This window comes from Penicillium oxalicum, chromosome IV (assembly GCF_001723175.1).
Source record: "Penicillium oxalicum strain HP7-1 chromosome IV, whole genome shotgun sequence".
Taxonomy (NCBI): Eukaryota; Fungi; Ascomycota; class Eurotiomycetes; order Eurotiales; family Aspergillaceae; genus Penicillium; species Penicillium oxalicum.
In genome coordinates, this window is record NC_064653.1 from 1,674,498 (window position 1) to 1,695,209 (window position 20,712).

At 52.5% G+C, this 20,712-nt stretch overlaps 6 protein-coding genes across 6 annotated transcripts; 3 read left to right on the forward strand and 3 right to left on the reverse strand.

Moving 5' to 3' along the window:
- Positions 1–1,232: 1,232 nt before the first annotated feature.
- Positions 1,233–2,445, forward strand: POX_d05361 (uncharacterized protein; the record flags this gene model as incomplete). Its single annotated transcript, XM_050114209.1, has 2 exons — positions 1,233–1,301; positions 1,453–2,445. The coding sequence occupies 2 exons, from the start codon at positions 1,233–1,235 to the stop codon at positions 2,443–2,445; spliced, it is 1,062 nt and encodes a 353-aa protein (XP_049969160.1).
- Positions 2,446–2,767: 322 nt separating this feature from the next.
- POX_d05362 (Short-chain dehydrogenase/reductase SAT3) lies at positions 2,768–3,832 on the reverse strand (the record flags this gene model as incomplete). Its single annotated transcript, XM_050114210.1, has 2 exons — positions 2,768–3,615; positions 3,760–3,832. The coding sequence occupies 2 exons, from the start codon at positions 3,830–3,832 to the stop codon at positions 2,768–2,770; spliced, it is 921 nt and encodes a 306-aa protein (XP_049969161.1).
- A 2,119-nt stretch (positions 3,833–5,951) lies between these two features.
- Positions 5,952–7,470, forward strand: POX_d05363 (Protein rds1; the record flags this gene model as incomplete). The annotated part of the gene is made up of 2 exons (XM_050114211.1): positions 5,952–6,359; positions 6,433–7,470. 2 exons carry the CDS (start codon positions 5,952–5,954, stop codon positions 7,468–7,470), a joined length of 1,446 nt encoding a protein of 481 aa, XP_049969162.1.
- Positions 7,471–8,135: 665 nt separating this feature from the next.
- Positions 8,136–9,104, forward strand: POX_d05364 (uncharacterized protein; the record flags this gene model as incomplete). The annotated part of the gene is made up of 1 exon (XM_050114212.1): positions 8,136–9,104. One exon carries the CDS (start codon positions 8,136–8,138, stop codon positions 9,102–9,104), a length of 969 nt encoding a protein of 322 aa, XP_049969163.1.
- A 646-nt stretch (positions 9,105–9,750) lies between these two features.
- On the reverse strand, positions 9,751–11,004 carry POX_d05365 (Nitrilase; the record flags this gene model as incomplete). The annotated part of the gene is made up of 3 exons (XM_050114213.1): positions 9,751–10,019; positions 10,103–10,430; positions 10,528–11,004. 3 exons carry the CDS (start codon positions 11,002–11,004, stop codon positions 9,751–9,753), a joined length of 1,074 nt encoding a protein of 357 aa, XP_049969164.1.
- A 2,645-nt stretch (positions 11,005–13,649) lies between these two features.
- POX_d05366 (Nicotinic acid-CoA ligase pyr1) lies at positions 13,650–15,763 on the reverse strand (the record flags this gene model as incomplete). The annotated part of the gene is made up of 3 exons (XM_050114214.1): positions 13,650–14,052; positions 14,153–15,285; positions 15,485–15,763. The coding sequence occupies 3 exons, from the start codon at positions 15,761–15,763 to the stop codon at positions 13,650–13,652; spliced, it is 1,815 nt and encodes a 604-aa protein (XP_049969165.1).
- Positions 15,764–20,712: the final 4,949 nt, after the last annotated feature.

Sequence of the window (20,712 nt, forward strand, 5' to 3'; positions counted from 1 at the left end):
TGAGGATATTAGGTGGAACAGTAGGAGAAATACCTGTATACGATTGGGCTTTGTAGGTGCGGTAGCGGTAGCGGTAGCGGTACACGCAGTCTAGTAATGAGGGGGTCTACTAAGTGTAGTAGCGCGGGGTGAAGAAGTACGTAGCTTTTGTATTCGTTACCGGGCAGTTTGTTGAACCGCCTCGGGCTGCAGTCCACGCTGATTAATGCAATTGTCGGGTTCAGACACAGTGGAGACCGAGTGGATTCCAGCTGGTCAGGGACTGAACTGCTTTCTGATCGGATGATTCTCCCTTGTCCCTGGGTCCTGCCAATTCAGCGGTCTCTTCACGCCGAGGTGGATTCAGGTGGCCAGCGGTGGATCGGAAGTACCCAATTGATCCTTGCGCTGGCCAGGCCGAGGTCCGGCCCAACCGTTGCGGGAAGAAAGCAGCATCAACATCCACATCAACACGTTGATCACCTCGAGTCAAGCTGGACACGGTCCATTGATATTGGCTATGAGTTAGAGAAATGGAGGAGAATATGGAGGGGGAGGTATCCAGCCTCAATATTTCAGGCCCTGTACATGATGACCAGCTTACCACCCCCGGGTAGACTGGACAAGTACTGTAGGTAGTGAGGTACACGCGTTCAGCTCGTTGAGCTGTTGGATTTATACCGGAGACCATATTATCAGCCTGAAAGAATACCGTCTGCTTTGATCAATTCTTTCTGTCATCCTGATAAGATTGCAATATGAAGATTCTCGTATCGCCACATTCAACGGTGTGCTGTAGCCACCCAGCCGGACGTGTGTGTACCACATGCACGTGTCGATCATACTAATTGAGACTCCCTCGAGACCAGTGACTATCAGTTGCCCAGCCCCGTTTATCCTTTGCCATGTCGGATTAAGCCTATGAAAGAGAGTAGATAGTTGGAACCATGATCCAATGACCAACCAATGCTTATCCCCCCGCCTATCCCCTATCCCCAATAACACGAGGGGAAACCGGACCCCCTGTGGTGAGTGTATATCGCAGCTTATCTTGGGACGCCCGCCTTATCATGCGATGCATGGCTTTCGAGCCATGCATCATCCATGCGTCCGTTGTCTCGATTCCCCTCTTCTTTTCCTAACCTTGGTTCTCTTTTGTATTTCGATCGTTGAGTCTTCACTGTCACATCCCTCCGAAGAGCTCACACAGAATCAGACCAAGATCGCCTCCGTCCCCAATATCCGCAGAAGAGATGGCTGGCCCCCTCCAAGAGCTGAATCCGGTGTCAAATGCCGTATCCAAGGATGATCTCGTCATACCGGTAAGGCCTGGTCAAAGACATCTCTTGCGCCTGTCCTGTCTCCCCCCTCCCCTTCCCTCTACCAAAATGATCAAAGAGGACTCTTGGTGGAATCTCTGGACGTGGTTCTCTGGTAAAACTGTGAGGACCCTCTAACTCTACCCATCTACAGCTGATCGATTTTGGACCCTTCTATACCGGGACCCCCTCCGACAAGCATGCGGTCGCTCTGTCCATCACCAACGCGTTCAAATCATCCGGGTTCGTCTACCTAAAGAACCATGGCATTCCCCCCTCTGTAGTCTCGCGAGTCTTTGCCTCATCAGCAGCCTTCTTCCGCCGCCCCCAAAGCCAAAAGGACGCTCTGGGCTGGACGACCCCACAGTCGAATCGCGGGTACGTCGCCATTGGGCGCGAGAAGCTCGCAACGGTGGAGGAGACAAGCCAGATGGAGACACTGCGGGGCACCGCGCCGGATATCAAAGAAACAATGGAGATCGGTCGCGAGGGAGTCGCCGGGCTCCCGAATCGATGGCCCGATCACCTGGATGAGGAAGGCAAGGACTTCAAAGCGACCATGTTATCCTTCTTTGATCTGTGTAAGGACCTGCACAAACAGGTGATGAGCGCCATCGCATTGGGGCTGAATCTCCCCGAACACTTTTTCGACGAGTTTGTCGACGAAGGGGACAATAACCTCCGTCTCTTGCACTACCCTCCCGTGCGCAAGGATGTCTTTCAACAAAATCCTCATCAGGTACGTGCGGGTGAGCACAGTGATTACGGCTCGATCACGCTGCTCTTCCAGGATCGACATGGTGGATTGCAGGTACGAAGTCCCAAGGGGACATTTGTGGATGCGACACCCATTCCCGACACCATCGTGGTCAACGCGGGTGACCTCTTGGCTCGCTGGTCCAATGATACGATCAAGAGTACTCGACATCGTGTGATCGAGCCGCCCAAGCCAGAGGTGCAGGAGGGCGACGATTTGGCAGAGACGTACCCCTCCCGGTTCAGCATCGCTTACTTTTGCAACCCGAACAATAACAAGCTGATCGAGGCCTTGCCCGGCACGTACGGTCAAGAGATGAACGTGTCGAAGAAATACGCCGACATCACGGCGGGTGATTACTTGGTCCAGCGTCTAACCGCTACGTATTGAGGGCAATTGATCAGATCACCTTCCAAGTCCATGTGCCGCTACCGTGTGGGATTTCCCAGCCATGTGCGGTGCTGAATGATCCTGTGACCGGTCAGTCTGGATAACTTGGGAAATGGGCATGATTTCAATATCTTAATATTTCTCTTGGAATTTATGTATATTGTATTGCTTTCGATATTTACAGGTTCTAGCTCCAGAGGAACCCCTTTTGAACAAGATTCCACCTTGCAGATGAGTCTCTCCCCCCGGAACACAACCAAAGATCTCATACAAAAAAGAGAGACAGGCGTTGGCCTTTTCTTTTTCTTTTTTCTTTTTCTTTTTAATAAGAGGTGGGCACAACACTCATCCGGCCTCCGTCGGTGACGAGCAGGTTCCCATTCACATAGCCGCCCGAGTTGCTTGCCAACCAGACGACCAGACCGGCAAAGTCTTCCTCGCTTCCCGCTCGAGTCAGGGGAATCATCTCCTTGGGGAAGGACCCCTCGGATATGCCCCCCATGACATGACTCTGGCCATGGGCGACAAAGACATTCTGGGCCATTTCGGACTGGTAGAGTCCCGGGACGATCCCATTGACTCGAATGTTGTAGGCGGCCAGACCAGTTGCCAGCATTTTGACCAGCTGATTCGTGCCAGCCTTGGAAGCATTATAGGCATAGCTGAACGGAACCTTTCGCACAAAGCCGGCAATAGAGCTGGTGATGACGACCTGCGCCGTGGGTGGAGTCAGAACACCGTCCTGCGGCGCCGGACGTCGCTTGTTGGCCTCCTCCAATAGGGGCAAAAAGGCCAGTACGGTGTAGTAGGAACCAGTCACATTCACGTTGAGAACCTGGGTGAACTCCTCCATGGGGACGTTGAACAACTCATCGCGAAGCTCAGTCAATGAGGGTGGTGTGCCATCTGCCTTGGGCTCCGGTGACCGCATCAGCGGGCCCAAGATTCCGCCATTGGCGAACAGGACGTCAACGTGAGTGGTTTGTGCCGCCACAGCTTGGTATGCAGATTCAAGCGACTCCTTTGACGTGATGTCGCATTGGACGGGAATGACGATCCCTGCAGGTGCGAGGGTTGCCGTCTCCCGGAGCGCATCTTCACGACGGCCAAGGACGAACACTTTTGCGGCGCCATTGATGGCCAGAGCGCGGGCCATGATCCGGCCGAGACCTGTTCAGAGAGATGATTTTGTATGAGCCTGACCATTCTGGAATATTGTATGTTCATGGATCCCCAAGAAAAAAAAACCAAAAAAAACAAGCAATAACGGCAAGAGCTTTCTTCTCCTTCTATGCGCCGAAGATCGTGACATACCACTGCCTCCGCCGGTGACGACTACCACGCGCCCCTGCACGGAGAAAAGGTTGGAAGCCTGGAGATGCGACATGGCTGGAAGGGGAGTCTCTTTTTGAGCTTAGGTGATGGAAGCCCTGCAGCTCGTTCGCGACTATTGACGAGAGGAAGGTCACTTGTTTTTGGAGGGTAAATCGCACTGCCCCCGCGATCGGGGACCCGTTTCTCCTCATTTCCCCTGCCGAATTCCCCCCACCGTGCGATCGGCGCTCCTCCGACTCTCCGAGGCAGCTCGACGCATGGTCGGCCACAAATGGTCGGCCCGGAAGCTTTTAGCCTGTAGCTGAAATCCTTCGGTCCAGATGAGCCACGCTGCTCGCACCATTCGACAAAGCGGAACGTGGCATCACAGGGAGAATTGATCCATTCAGATTGAGCGCAACTCCAGAAGCTGGATGCCTCGGTGTTTCTCCTCCATGTTCGCGACCGATCGTGAGGATGAGTAGGGTCGGAGACGGTGATGTGAGAATGGGCAAACGAGTGCAGGTCACGTGGCTTCCCTGATCGTGTTCGCAGGTTATGTAGCAACTTGGTATTTGACGGTCCAAAGTAAGGACAGACGACCTCGTCTGTGGACGACAGGCCCACCTCGGAGGGTTACTACTTCACGGAGTCTTTATCCTGCTCTTGACGCTCCCTCACGACCCACCACCGCACTTCATTTTAGTCTGAACCTGGAGAGCGATCGAGGCGGGATCCTGTCCTATTGGCTCGGCGTGGTCTAGATGTGAAAACGATTCTGTACAGATCGAGAATATTCAGGTTCTCCGTCAGGCCCTGAACGAAAAAGAAAAAAAAATCAAAACCCCAGCTGTAGGTCCTGGATGAAGAAAATGATTGAACGGATCACAATTCCCACTTTTCATCTTGCCGTCTCTCCGCTTTCCCGACGGGATCTCGTTCAGATCCCCGTTCCAAATCCCTTCCCAACGTGGTTCGGTGATTCCCCCCTTCGAGCTCGACGTCACCGTCGCGGCACCTGTCTCCACCATGAATCATTACTCAACAGCTTTTCCATGTCACATCGCAGAAGAGTCATGCACTCGAGGGAGCTTGGAATGGGCTGCAGGGTATACCGATCGAATCGATCAACTACTGCAGGAGATTCGGCCTGGGCGCAAAGCAAGATGGAGTCCACATACATCCCTGAAGCGTGTGTGTGTGCACGCATCAGGCGGGCGCAGCATCTACCCCAATGCCACAAGCTTTGGAACACGATGAGGACTCCGCTGAATGGAGATCGAGTCTATCTACCGACGCGTATGCAATCTGATCGGTAGATCCACGCACAATTTATCAGCAGAACGCAACGTTATGCGTCGAACGATCCGGGACATCCGCCGCCCTCCTGGTCAGTATGATGATTACCTTATTCTGATGTATTCTCGCCACCAACTCAGAATCAGGATCTCGCGGGATGTCAGAAGGGAGTCGGGTAACATGCATGACAGCATGATGAACATGGCTCGCCAATCACTATCGGGACAACTGACTCCGTTGACTGCGAACATCGATATTCCCCATCCAAGAAAAGAGCAGGAATCTTCGCCGTTGCCTGCCGCACACGCATGCGTGGTCTTGTCGTGAGCAATTGACGACTGGGATCGTATTCCGCGTGCCTGTGTGCCTCCCCACCCTGCTCCTCTCTGTACCCAGAGGGAAAACTGCTCGCTGTCTATGACTGACTTCAATCTTGAGGCGTCTCCACTGGATCACATCGCCCTGCAGTCGTGGTCCGACGCGTTAGGCAATTGGCTAGAGGTCGTTGACTTCATGGTCAGCGGGTGTAACGCGCGAATACGAGTCCATGGCCGCATGTCCAACGTTGAGAATCGTCGTGTCGATGTAGCCAATTTGCCCCTTCAAGTTCCTGAGCAATGGCGCAATGCGCTTTGGATCCTGGCTGGGGCAAGTTCATGAGTCGTCACCGACATCGATGATCTAGGAATCATCGAAAGCTGATCCACTCTTTCTGAGTCGTGACCATCTAGTCCAACTACTACTATATTATCTGAACTTCTGCCTCTGGCCTCCTTCGCTAATCCTTTTTTCCCATAAACCCAATCCAACTTTGAGCGTACTCCTGTCTCTTTCGACGAAAGAGAGATTATCCTCATACGGTCCACGTTTGAGCAAGTTCAACCGGCTCCATCATGAAGTGGAACGCCTTTCCGCTTGCCGGCGCCGTGGGCTTCGCGCCCCTCGTGGCTGCTGGTCCCGCTGGCCCCCACGGGGTTGTAATTGCACGCCAACAGTCCGGCTCACAAACCGGCATGTCGGGCATGACGGCTTCCATGTCCGCCCCTCCTACTCGGAGCCACCCATCTTCTGTGGCACACACTCCCTTCAGCGGCACGCCCTACACCACCGGTGCAGTCACTGCGTCCTCTGTCGGGACCGGCATTCCTAAGGGCAGTATCTTGCCCGGTGCGACTACGTATCCCAGTAATGGCCAGTTGAACAACCCCGAGCCTGCTCCGTATGTGCCCGCTGGAGGCCTTGGTACCAACGGGAGCATTCCCGTGTACAATGCGAAGAGCGACTTTGACTTTGAATCCTTGGTAAGACAACGCCCTAACCACTTGGCATTGTGTGTATGTGTGTGGCACAACGTGCTGACCCGAGCTTTTTTAGGCCCTCGCGCTTTACCAGGAATGGATCGAGCTTGATCTGTTCCAGGACGGTCTGAGACGCTTCTCCGACGAGGACTTCCGGGCTGCGGGATTGAGCCAGGCAGACCGCGACCTCATCGCCTTTATGGCCGAGCAGGAAGTTGGTCACGCAACCTTGATCAGCAACATCCTCGGTGATCGAGCACCCCAGCAGTGCTCCTACAACTATCCGTACACCAATGTGGCCGAGTACCTCGACTTCTGCCAGAAGCTGACTCGCTTCGGCGAGTCTGGTGTCTACGGATTCCTCGCTCATTTGGACTCCCGTGAGGCCGCCAACCTGCTGACCCTCTCTATTACCACCGAGGCTCGCCAGCAAATGATCTTCCGTCAGTTCCAGGGTCTCTTCCCCATGCCGGTCTGGTTCGAAGTTGGCATTCCCCAGTCCTGGGCCTGGACTCTGCTGGCTCCGTACATCTCCTCCTGCCCGGACAACCAAACCCGCCTGGCATGGCAGAACTTCCCCGGGCTGCAGGTCCTCAATCAGCCCAGCATTGCCACTGCAGGCAACGCTACCGCCCCGATGAACAACACCCTTGGCCCTGCCGCCAACGTTGTCCGCGGCAACAGCACTGGGAACCAGCCCATCACCAGTGACAACGGTGGAAGTGGTGCCCTGGTCACCCACGACACCGGTGCTCTCTCCTACCCCGGCCGCAAGGTCTACCTGGAGTGGCAGCAGCCCGGCCAGCAAGTTGGCCCCAACAACAGCTACGTGACCAACACTACCGCTGGAGCGGGCAAATACGTCGCCTGGGTCTCGCAGCTCAATGTCACTTACTCTCCCTTGACCGTCACCTATAGCAACCCTGGCAATGGCACAGTCGGGGGCCGTGGATACACCGTTCAGCCCGATCTGGAGACCTTCCAGGGCGACCCCGCCATCAACGGCACCATCTTCATTGCCATCACCGATGCCGACATGTACCTGTCACCATTCAACTTGAGCCTGATCAACCCGCATGTTGTTGCCGGTCCTGCCATCTACCAGGCTGGCTAAGGGAATGAGCGGTGCAAGCAGTCATGACCCTGCACGTGAACTCATAGGAGATTTTTTTTTTCAATCTTCCGTTAGGAAGTGCTTTGACTCGCTGCTTTATGGATGAAATTTTGGAGTAGACATGTGTGTTACGTTATTGGACTAGGGGATAAACTGGGATTTGGATCTATTGACCTAATATTCGGGCTTAATGGATAGTTGTTATTAATCAATGGGTGTCTAAATTTGATTTTTTGACTCTCTGCACTCTTTTGCTTCATGACAATTTCAATCTAGAAGAGTTTAGCGAACCAAGAGTTCTTTTGAAGCTCGTCGACTCAAAGGCATCGTAAAAAGGGAATATTCTGTCTCGGTGCGATTCATGCTAGCATGAAGGTGGCCTTCAAGTCATAAAAAAAATAGTTCGTCCGGCGGTCTTTTCACTTCAAAGTCGTGAATAGTCTAAATTTAAACCCATTTGTATACTTCATCAAACGTCTTACTACCGAAACTTTAAAGTACCCGACTATGCCAAGAATGCCAAACCCCTGACAATTCGAGCTTTGACACCCGATCGACCGAGTCTCTGACCTGAGGAGTCGACCCACCCGGTCGCGTGTTATTTTTATAATTTCCATCCGCTTCTCCTCTCTCGCGCTCGCCATCGACCTCCTCCACCTTGGCTCATGGACGCTCCCCGGAATCGAAAGCAGCGCCGGGCTGCTGCCGCGGCCGCGAATACCACCGAGACGACCTCTGAACATCCCGACATTCCGCTCGCGCTTCCTGACCGCAGCCAAGATGGCAAGCGCGATACACCGACTTTATATGACATCATCGAGCAGCGACAAAGGGAGCTCCTGAAGCAAGCGGAGAGTCTGAATAGCCAGTCGGCGCCGGGGAGGAGCCATATCCCATCGTCTCGATCATCGGGGACACGGATCGTGACGGTCGACGAGTCGGGAAACCTGGTGGATGCGGATGGCAAGATTGATAGTGAGCTGTTGGCGGGCAAAAGGGAGGGAGGGCGACGAATGCAGAAACAACAGCGCAATGCGGCGTCGAAAGTAGACGGTGACGATGGCGAGGATGAGGAAGACGCCGAGATTGAGGTTGACGATCAACCTCTGCCTCCTCTCATTGATACAATCTTGCTCTCTATTCCATTGACCACGCTCCACTTGACCCTCGCCTACCTTGCTGCTCATCAATACGCGGAATCCACCAATGTCCCGGCTCTGATCAAGGAATCTATCTCGATCACATTCCCTTTACTCAGCTTCCTTGTTCATCTCATGCACGGTCACATCGTCTCGTTCAGATTGCATCACCGTCTCGGCTTTCTCACCGCGACCTCCCAGCCCATTGCAGTACTCCCGCTGACTCGAGAAAAGTTCTCCATGTCTTTTCTACGACGGTTGCTTTTCCCGCCGACTGCACGAACGATCATGTTGTTGCCGATTGCGGCTTTGCTAGGTGCACATTTGGTCGCGGTGACGAATGGGGAGCCATATTACGCGGTGATGAAGAAGGCGCCTGCGTATGGTACCATGTGGATTTGGTGTATCTTGGAAATGTCCTTTGGGCCGGCGGTCCTGGGAGCGTTGGGTCCCTTGGTTTGGGGAGTTTATTGGAAGGGATATGGAATTTTCTGACATGTCTCTCTAACAATAGAAGGGCATTGATAAACCTGCACGTCGTGATTGATTCGTTGGAGAGAACCAAAGAGAAATACGGAGCTGAGGGAAAAGTCCTTGGGACTGAGTGCTCTTAGTCGCGGTAGTGCGAAAAACTGCCTAGCAGTGAGCACCGGGTCTTTTTTTTTGTTTTTTTTTCTTTCTCAGCCAGCATCTTTGAAGGTACGAGGGCGAGCACCAATAGGTGTGTTCTGCAGTACTCGAGATGCAAATCTTGATAGTACAAATGACATGTCAGCTCGGGTGCGGAGCAGGTTGTACGATGCGTGACTAGGACGATGTCACTCAAGAGCTTCATCGGCCACGGGAAAATCAAGTCACGCTTACGACGAGGCATGTTGGACAATAGGCAGCCTTTCATCTCCTACCGCTTGTAGCTACCAAGGTGAACAAGAACGGCACAAACTTGTTTCTCTTTACAAGAGCATGCAGGTTTCAAGCAGGATGCATCCATCGGACTTTTAGCGCGTCTACTACGGAATCCCCCCCCCCCCCCCCCCCCCCACAACATGACACTTTGGTTCTTCGAGTACTCTAGGTCCATCACGAGGGATCCTCTCCTATCAAGTCAACTCGACGAAAAAACAGGGCGTGACTCATGTTTTCAGAACGGAGGAGGGTTCAAATCAAGACCGTCGACGGTCAACTTGAACTCGCTTCGGGAATAACTTCCAGCGACGTCCATATCGAGATTTCCCCGTTCACAATCCTCCAAGTCAATCTCGTGAATCAGAAGACCCTCATCACTGGAGAATTTTTTCGAGCCAGACGATTCAAGCGCATCTTCCACACAGGATTCCCATACGGGACCGGCCAGGACTTCTCCTAGAGGGCCGACAATGCTAGATCCTCCGCGAGAGATGTAAGGGTTTCCTAAATGTGACGGCGATTTGTATGAGCACACAGACCGTATGGTTTCTCTTGTTTCCGCAACAATTTTTTTTTCAAAATCATACCTTCTAGAGCCGTTCCTTGCTGGTCCGCCTGCTCCGTGATCCACGAGGGCAGTTCACGATACCGAACGCATTGGTTTGCCGACAGCACAAAGGTTCTCCCTTCGCCGGCGATTGTTCGCATCAGCGGCAGCCATGTATCACGACTGTCCGCCGTCGGTGCAAGATAAATGTTCACCCGTTGGGCATACAGACTCTGTCGCAGAAGTGGCATGAAGCTCTCCCAGCAAATGGCCGCACCGATGGTGAGCCTGACGCCCTTGAGTACCGTCGTGACGACTTTCAAGGTGGATGGAGAGCCTTGGCCCCAAATGAGACGCTCCGAGGCAGTCTAGGGAAAAAAAAATCTCTCGTTAGAGCACATATTCATCGTTTTCAAATTCCTTCAGGTTCCCCCTCCCCCCCTCTCTCTGGCTTCAATTACTCACCGGCATCACCTTTCGCCGTTTCCCCAATACACCCGCCGTTGGATCGACGTAAAGCGCCGAGCAATACAATGTCCCCCCGGCCTTCTCAATCACCCCCGTTGCAATAAACACCCCCGTCTCACGAGCGACTCGCTCCAGGAACTCGCGTGTCCCGTCACCTCGACGATCCGACCCCTTGGCCAGCGGAAGCTTGCGCTCGATCCAGTCATCTCCTGCACCCGCCGGCGTATCCCCCAGATCGGCGGCATCTTGAAAGTAGCGCAAGAACTGCTCCCGGCCATGAGGTGCCCGAGCGCCGACGGCAGTCCCAAAGTCGCAGGTTCGGGGATATCCACCTAGATATGCTTCAGGGAAGAGCAGGAGGCTTACACCTTGGGAGGCGGCATTCTGAGTGATGCGCTCCAGTGCGGAGAGTGTTGCGGAGAGCGAGGGGCCGGTGCGGGCCTGGGCGACTGCGACGGTCAACTTTTGCGGCATGATGAGGCTGAACAAGAATGTCAAAAAGAGGAGAAAGAATCAAGATTGATGTTTAATAGATCTAGTAGAAGTGGTATATATGTATGAAATTCAGAGCAAAAGGAACAGAGAGAGAGGAAGGTCTTTTTGGGTTTTATGGGGGGGGGGGGGGGGGGATTTGGGATCGGAGAGTCGAGATCATAAAGTTTCTCCATCGGGATCTCACAAGAGTCGAGTCACCAATTCAAAATGAACTCCAAACGCCGAGGTGAACACGCGCATCAAACACTCCGGAGCGTTTGGTTCGAACCATCCCGCGCGCGTCCCCCCCCCCCCCCCCCCCCCCCCACACGTCAAGTCGCATTCCCCCACCTTCTTCGGAGTGAACCCTCGACTTCTCCGAAATCTCGGCGTGGAGACACTCCGAGGGGGATCATAGGACTTGGTCTATTTCTCTCCACTCGCTTCACCGAACCGAGTCAAATTGGACAGTAGAGACTTGACTAGATCCCTAGACCCAAAGTATATGTCTGCTCGTGATCAAAGATAGAAGGTCTTGGCTTGTCGAAGCGAGGTGGGACTCTTCTCCTCTGACTCACACACGCGCCTATTTGAAATGGTGCCCAAGTTGGATCCCGAGAGATTCTCGAGTGTGTCCGATCTCGCAGACTTGAGGATTGTTTGATGGATATTTACCAGTGTGTCTGGTGTGATTGACGATCGGTTCGGGATTTGAAAGGGAGAGTGGAACGCTAGAAATAAAAGGCTAGATCCTGTGTTCAAAAGGAGAAAACAAAAGGGGGTATAAAAAGGCATCTCGTGCCTAGGAATGTCTTGTTCATTTTGAAACTTTACGTCAAGGGTTGTTATATAGTACAAGTTCGTACTACGTAGTGTACACACTACACAGTCTCAAATACCTTTTTCTCAGAATAGAATGAGAAACTCCCGTCCGTGGCTGTCTTTCTATTGAAGTCCCGAGTCTATACTACGCTTTGGTCCAACCTGTATCGACGAAGGAACAACCTTGGGATTTCCATGTTCACCTATGATGTTCCCTGATCTTGAGCCTTGAGAATGAACATGTTACCCATTTCAAGCCCGCGAGTTGCCCGATCAGGGTTGCCCTGGAATCAGAGGAACACACTGACCTGGCGATCGTAGCAGGTAAAAATCTCCATACTTCAATCCAATTGATATACGCATTGACATTTACCTTCAGCAAGCTCCAACGGAAGTCACATGGTCCAGTATTTGCGATTGGTCAGCGTATAGATCATGTCTGATCCCTTTCACGTCGAGACTCGGCTAGGAAGATCAATCTCCTGCCTATATTACCCGAGTATCTCATAGCACAAAGGAACAAAGGAACATGTTTCGAGTGTATATTTGTATGTTTGAAGAAGATAAAAAGTCAACCGCCCAGTCTCCAGTCCTTCCAGATAGTCCTCAATAACAATCTTGTCAATATTATCCCGGTACGTATATCCACACAAAGCATAAAATGCTTCACACAAATAAGCACAGTCTGTGAGTCCAAATTATTTACAAAGCAACCCGAATGCCCTTCGGGGGGTTACATCAAATGCATCTGGACACCTACCTCCGACCACGAGTTGACCTTGGGTAGTAGGATAGACACCCCGATATTCCAAATCAATACCTTCGTATCTTCCATCCATTGCATTTAAAATACTAACCAAAATTACATTGATCAAAGATATCGGGTTGACAAGTATCCAAATCCAGGTACGGTCTTGATTCTGTCTCAGACTGAGCCCGACTAAATATAATGATCATTTATGGACGGGGGTATTTGGATTTTAGGGTTGGAATCCTTGTTTCTACACTGATCAGCCGAGTGTGGATCCCCCCCCCCCCCCCGGCTGACGCGTGCATGCATAAATTGGATCCGGTTCGAGCTGTGAACCTTAGGTGTGCGGCGAGGGATGACAAGAGTAATGGAATGGAATGAATGGAATGAATGTGCTGTCTCTGCTTGACGAGGGTGATGGATATTGGCCGATATAGTCGGATGGAATCTGTGTCTGTAATCAATGGCACTGTAGGAAGGGGGGGCGAGGGGAGGAAGGAATTGAGAATTTCTCAAGAAAGTGAGGCTTGTTTGGTAGACTTGGGGAGACCCTTCTGTTGTTGGTGGATAGCTGTTGTATTGGCAGATGTATGATCTTGCTAGAGACTGATAACCTAGGTACCTATTGCGCCGACAGGATGGGTGGTGAAAGTGGTATGCATGCAGCGCAAGTCTCATATCGAACCTTAGGCACTCTATCTTTCCGTCGGTAGTCGTGTGGGCAGCGGTAAATTCCTAGTCCGAGCTTGAAGTGTCTCACGCCGGGGCGATATTCGAACATCTAATTGACCATGAAGGAGAAAAGAAGAAACCCATGGAATATCAGCTATATATCTGGATTGAAGATTCAATATAAAGTAAAAGAAAACAAAGCCGCCCGAAAAAAAATTATGAACAAAAAAAAACCGTCACCGCTATGCAATAGAAAAAAAAAAGGAAACTCCCACTCAACACCCAACACCACCGAAAGAATCAAACTTAAAGAGTGGTGCTGCTTCGCAAACACCAGAAACTCGCCGTACGACTTGTGAGCCGCAAGAAAGAAACCCCCTGACTTACGAGTGACCAACCCTCAAGCCACACCCACCGGCGCAACATCAGCGCTCGAGGGAAGATGTCCCGGGGTCGAGAGCCCTGGTCCCTCGAAGCGCTGAAGAAGCGAGGCAACCATCTCTCTATACTCGTTCATCTGTGCAAGCTTGAACCGCTGAATCTTGCCGCTGGCCGTGCGGGGAATTTCCTCGACAAAGACGACGCCGCCGTCCAGGGCCTTGTAGCTGGCCAGTTGTCGCCGGGCGTACTCGTAGACTTCCTCTGCCGTCAAGCGACCAGAGGCAGGATCACGCGAGCGAACCACAAACGCACGGGGAACTTCACCACGACCATCCTTGAGGTCTACACCACTCACGGCGACGTCGGCGATCCCGGCATGACCGAGAAGGACACCTTCAATCTCGGCGGGGGCAACTTGCCATCTAGAAAAGAGGGGGAAAGCGGTTAGAATCAACACAGAGATAGAGAGGCACGTGTGTTCCAGGGTTGGATTATTCCAGGGAGGAGAACTACTGGGCTTACCCTCGAACTTTGATCAATTCTTTCGTTCGGCCCACGATAAAGTAGTGGCCCTCCTTCATGTATGCCAAGTCACCTGTACGATACCACCCATGTGCTTCTTTGGCATCGGTGCGGCCCTTGTATGCCATCAAGACACCCGGTCCACGTAGGTAGAGCTCCCCCGGACGCTCGTCACTGCGAATGACTTGCCCGTCCTGGTCGACCAGGCGAATCTCATATCCACGGAGACATGTACCAATACTGCCGGGGTCACCATGTTGACCATATCGGGTCTGGAAAGCCACCCCGACCTCGGTCATTCCCCACAGTTGACAGGCATAGGCCATGGGGTGAAGACGACTGCGGAATTGCACGATCGAGGGACCATCGATGGGAGCACCGGCAATACCCACGTAGCGCAGAGATGTCAGATACTCCGTGACAGGCAGTGGAGAGCGGATGAGCGCAGTCACAATGGCGGGCACAAGATAGGTCTCGGAGATCTGATATCGGTGGACCGTCGCCAGGAACTGCTTGGGTTCGAAGCGAGGGAGCACAAAGAGCGGGTGGCCGTAACGAACAGGGAAGATATGGGTCCACAAGGCACCGAACAGATGAAACATGGGGAGGGACATTAAGCGACTGACGGGGTAGGGAACATCGTAGTAGATGGAGCGATGGTGAGCGATGATGGCGTGGTGGGACAGAACGGCCGCCTTGGGAAGACCACCGGTGCCCGAGGTTGAGAACATGGCAGCAGGAGTGTTTTGCGCCGCGACGGTGTCATTAAAAACCATCCAGTCGGACTCGCCAAAGCACAGCAAATCGGCAAAGTTTTGAACGCAACCATCTGTGCCTCGGGCAGAAGTGCTCGAGAGTTTTGCGCCGCCGGGATATGCCATTTCGTATCGAAGGAAGAGCTGCGCGCAATGATCGACGGCGCGCTCATCCACCACGAAGATCTGGCTGGGTGCGATGCCACGCACTCGAGCCACCTCTTGTACGGTGGACAAGGCATCTTCCGTAGTCAGAATCAACTTGGGTTCCGCCAATCCTACAATGTGATCCAGTTCCTGTTGGTGACTTCGCGGGTTCGAGCCCATGTACACGCCCCCGGCGCCGATGATACTGAAGAAGAGAGCCGGATAGAGGATCTATGAAGCATAAGGGAGCAACCCCATAAAGCAAAATCAGCACGAGTTCTTAGAGTGCTCCCCCCTCCTTCCTTGGAAGGGAATGGCATGGCATGGTTGTGTATCTTTCATCGATAGACGATCCGAGTCACGCGGGAAGAACCCTTTCTCCAGCGCACGCGAGCTGACACGATATGAAACTGGACCAGGTTACACTTACACTGTTTCCCAGATGCAGCAATACGCAATCTCCGCGTTGCACATGGTGCGCTTTCAGACTGGCGATCAACGTTCGAACCAGATGCTGAAACTGCGTTGCCGTCAAGGATCGCGATGGATCCTCTGCGTCGATGAAGATGGGTTGATTGGGATTGTAGGCTCGGGGGCCACCAAAGGTAAAAGTCAACAGATCCGCATTCGAGTCGTGGTGTAGCATGGCATCAGCCATTTTATTGGTGGGAAGGGAGATATTGTTGGTGGACCAGTAGTTGGTAATCATTGTGACACTTCAGATGAACCTCCGGGGGGAAAAGCAGGTCGGTCTGTACGGAACTTGGGGGCAAAGGAGAGACACTTATACAGTGATGAGGAAGATTCAGAGATGTGGATGATCTGAAGGGATCGACAATAGCAATGCGCTCAGAGGTGAATCATCCAAGATTCAACGAAGCTGGAAATAGTGGATGACTTGGCGGGTGGACTGGATGTGGATTGGAAAAGGGAGAGTACTTGTCTGATGGGTGAGAACGATGACCAAATCCCTGTCCTGAAGCAGGGGCCTTTATATTTGGATCAATTGGACCGGGCAGATCAATCCTTCAGTGTATCACGATATTATTAAATCCATGATTAGAGAAAAAGAGAGAGAGAGGAGACCTGGCCCTCACTGGGGAATAAACTCACCACCCTCCCCACTGACTACCCATCGAGGACCGGACTCTCTGCCCCACGATACGCCCCTACTATGATTTGAATTGATTTTTGATTTTTCTTTTCGGGCACATTTGGGGCTGTCGCTGCCAGCCAGACCTGATCACCGATTCCCTACGGGGTGTCAGTCTTTCCCAATCCGGTAATCTCTCTCCCGTGATTTGGAATACCTCCACCCCTGCTCCAGCTGACATAAGCTCCACTCAGTAACCTGCATCGGGAAGAGTTCGAGTGCCTAGTGAGATGCCGCTATTGCAGAGGTACATGCGTCGATGCCTACGATGAGTACGAACGTGCAAAGCCCTCACTGCGCCCATGGATTCTCGTCACGCCACTCATACAGTTATGAAGTAGGGGGGCCCATGTACCGGGAGTCCGGTCCTTCACCGAGCAGGACCTCGTTGAAACTATCGGACGGGAACCGAGTCCAATGAAACTACCAGTTTGGTCCCTCTGGTTCTCATCGATGGCCCGCTTGCTACCTGATTGTCTGGCGTTGAGGACGGGGTTGGACTTATTGTATGATTTATTGAAGATAATGTTTGTTTTTAATTGTTATGATTCTTGGAGGTTATCCGCCATTCTCTCGATTGTCCAAGGCGCCCGATTCGCCAATCAACGGACCGGGTTTCCAGCCTTTCTGCCGGACTGACTGGGGCCGCCTGTTTGGGAATTTGTCAGAAGCCAAAAAAAAGGGCATCACTATACCTCTTTCTGCTTGGACGCTGGACACGTCCCCATTCCGCCTGTTGCGGACCTACAACTGGGGGAAATACCGATTAGACACGACCAGAATCCGACGCATTCTCAGGACCAGGACAGTCATCGAGATGATTGAGTTGAATCACAATCCAATGGTCCGGACAACAAGTTGAAGAGCCTGGAGACAGAGAAAATACAAACAATCTGAAAAAGTACTGAATTAAATCGCCTACTACCTACATGATCGGGAGGACAAAAGTCAATAAAACTGTCAGCAATAAAGCGCGGGACCCCGCCGAAAGACCACCCATGGAACGAAAACGTTCCATGGGAACCGGTCGCATAGCATCGTAGATGGGGCTTGTTGAATCACCAGATCCTCTCCGCAGGGCTGCATCGTCCAGATCGACCGTGGGAATACACCGGACAGCCGGGAGTATGTACTATGTCGTATGTACAAACATGCCGTCGTACGTGGTTGACATGTACCATGTCCATGGATCGTCTGGGCAGAGATCAGATAGACAAAAATAAAAAAAAAGGTACATGCGAGACAAGAATCCCTGTCAAGAGGCGTGATCACGGACGGGCGAGTGTTCGTCCCACCTTCCGATACCGCGGATTCCCTTCCGTGCTGTCTTCTCTTTCCAGTTCGGTACTTTCTCTCCCCCTTCGCTCCTCAAAAGGTTTCAGGGCTGTCTTCGAACGTTCGGTGACAGACTGTCTCTCCCTCCTTGCATTCACACCGAGGACTCTGGTGCGCAATGTCAAAGTACGCGCCAGACCAGAGCAATCATGGAAGCCACTAGTGGCGCAGGAGAACTGGTGGCCCCCTTCCGTCATGGGCAAAATAACCCCCATCAGGGCAACAATAAATCATGCTGGACTCCGAAACATGCACGACGATGCAGGTGAAGGTGAATCAAGGATCAGACAGCCTCCCTCAGCCACAAGCTCGGATCGCTCTTTGGCAATCGATGCCATTGTAGATCGGCGGCTGAGCCGTCGGCAATGATGGGCGCAGGACTTTTCTATTTTATCGATTGACGCGCAAAAAGTACCTCTGCGACTCATCTTTGTACCAGTCGAGAATCGGTCCACTACGCATGCGCAATCAGATCTCCCCAAAGGAGTCTGGTGGCTTGACCCGTAAAACCGGAATTCAAACATGTTTGCGTCAGCCGTCGGGTCGAGAGTGTGACTTTGCTTTTTCGTGTTCCTCGGAATGGTTGGCTTTTCCTTCTCGTGCCACGACCAAAGGACCCAGAGGAGGGGGAAAAAAACTTCATATTCGGTTCTCATCCAGCGTCTCGGGACTACAGGGCCCACTCCTGCTTTGGCCAGCCTGCAAGGTATCACGAACGACGGGCCCTGACGGGTCTAAAGGGGGCATCCCGATCGAAGATCCTCGGATCGATGTGCAGATCGCCTGTTTTCCAGCATCTCCACAACCTAAAGTCGTCCACCCAGAGCACCCAGAGAGCAGTTCGTCTGATGCCTAACGACTCGATGTCAGTCCAACAGAATGACCAGTTCCTCACCGATTCATTCCCCCTCCCCGCTGCGCTTGTTCTTCCTCCCTGTATTGGCTGCAATTGGCGGCACCCTCTCCCCACTCATCCTGCTGGAGATGGATATCCAACTCACAAACCCGATCATGTCAACTTGTCAAACATCACTTCTCCCCCTCCTCCCCGCTCTTTTGTGCTACGGCATGAAGCGGCGCAGGCTGAGTTCGGGATCACGCCGACAGGGATTGTCTATCGTCGCGGCTAGTGCAAATGGTCACGCTGGAACTGTGAGAAAGTCACTTCACCTCGGTGGTCCACCGGATGATCTAGGGCACTGTAACATATGACCCCATTTCCGCCCATACTGGAAAGTAAATGCGCTGCTCGTTCACCCCCTCCCGCAATGACAGGCTCCAGTGGGTAGTGGCAGCTTTTGGCCTGAGCGATTGATCTTCCCGTCGACCGGGTCCGCGGATCATCCTGTCTAGAGTCGGGATGCTGTCTCGCTTGTTCTCCCTCGGTCGTTCCCATCGATCATATCCCATCTGCCGTCCGCCCCATGCTTTGAGGTTGACCATTTCTTTTTTTTCTTGCTTTTCTTTGGTGTGCTTTTGATTACTTTTTAGCCCATGCTGAGGCTATAGTCTGAGCCACCATTTCCAAGGGGCGTCTCGTCTCGGCTCGGTCCCGGTGGCGCGTCGGGACGGCCCAACAGGTCGTATTTACTCTCCTTGATCCGGATGGCGATGCGTGCTGCATTTGCATGACCGAATGGCGAGAGCGGACCGAAGTTTGACCGAGCTTCTCGATCCTACCCCTCGTTCTGATTCCACTAGCGATAAGAACTGCTCCACCTTCATGCAATGTTGGCTCCTTTTCAAGCTCGTGGGGCTCATTTATTCTCTTGGGTGCGTTTCCCGGGTTGCATACCTCGTTCCAATCAGCCGTAATTCGAGTGCCTCTCGACGGAAGGTGACCATATTCCCTCTCCCGCTGCAAGGACTGGAAAACACCGTGCAGCAAAAAGGACGATGGAAAGATAAATTTAAAAAAAAAAAGAAAAAAAGGAATAGAGGGGAGAAAAAAAAAGAAAAGCAAAAACAAAACAAAAACAAAATTTCAAGATGAGGTTCCTATTGAGTAGATCCGCTGCTGGAGGCGGCAAGTATGTGAAGTATACCGCACGGGATCAAACATCTCGACGATCAATTGATTGAGCCATGGTATGTGTTGATGTTTGCGAAGCGCGGTTCCTCATGCCACATTCACTTCCAGTTCCATATTTTCTTTGTTTAATCTTTTTCTTCTTTTTCGCCTTTCCTTTCTTCTCTTTTCTGAGTTTCATGTGTTTGTCGTGGCGGTGTCCAGTCTTGCGTCTCGGCGACCAGTCCACAGGGAAACCCCGCTCCCAGGCGCTGAGTCTGCGCTGGTGGGGCCCTCAAGTTGAACTTGAATCGATCCAGTCTCAGCTGGACGGTTCAAGGGCGATGGAGTCATCATGCATGGACAGCAGACCTCGTGGGTCCAGACTAGATGCAACTCGACGCATGGAGGGATCGCAAAGATGGTGGTGGCGACCTGCAGGACAACAATAATGCAAGATCTTCCAGTCCCAGTCTGGACCAGAATCCAGATTCAGTAATCGAACCCATTTCCAGCGTTGTGATTGGGGTTTACATCTCACCGAGTTCAAGGAGACGTTGTCCACCCCCCCTCAAAATGTTGTATTCGCAATGGATCACGCTCCTCTCCGATTCATCCCGTGCTTCCTGGACAACGTTCCGGTTCATTTGGGACGCGGTACTGGAGGGGGGGGCGGGTGTGGTCATTCTATCGCCCATCCGCTAATCACAGAATAATTGATGGAATCGTTCTTTTGGCCCCGCGATAGACGCGTTCTTCCATTGGTGATCCAGAGTAACTTGGGCTAGTCGATGCAGGGTATGAGCTAGCATCACTTTGACCCGCAATATGGAAACCCTGTCCAGAGACGGAATGGGGTCTCTCCTCGCAAGGGGATGCCGCCGACGGAATAATGGCCATCGCTGGAGGAAGGGAGGTAGGTATCCTCTTGGTCTAGTGGCAAGGTGCACAGCACTGATTGTATTCGGATAGTATGCCTCGAAAGATGACGGTGATGAAAGGGATGGGATGTTTGAAAGGAGGCCGAGAAGAGCATACATGCACAGTTCGATCTGACGAGAAGACGGTGACCGAGATGGTGATAAAACCACTCCCTTCACCCCCGAAGTCGACCAAGTATCGTTGTCTCGACTCTCTCGCATCATCTCGGAACCCACTCGAC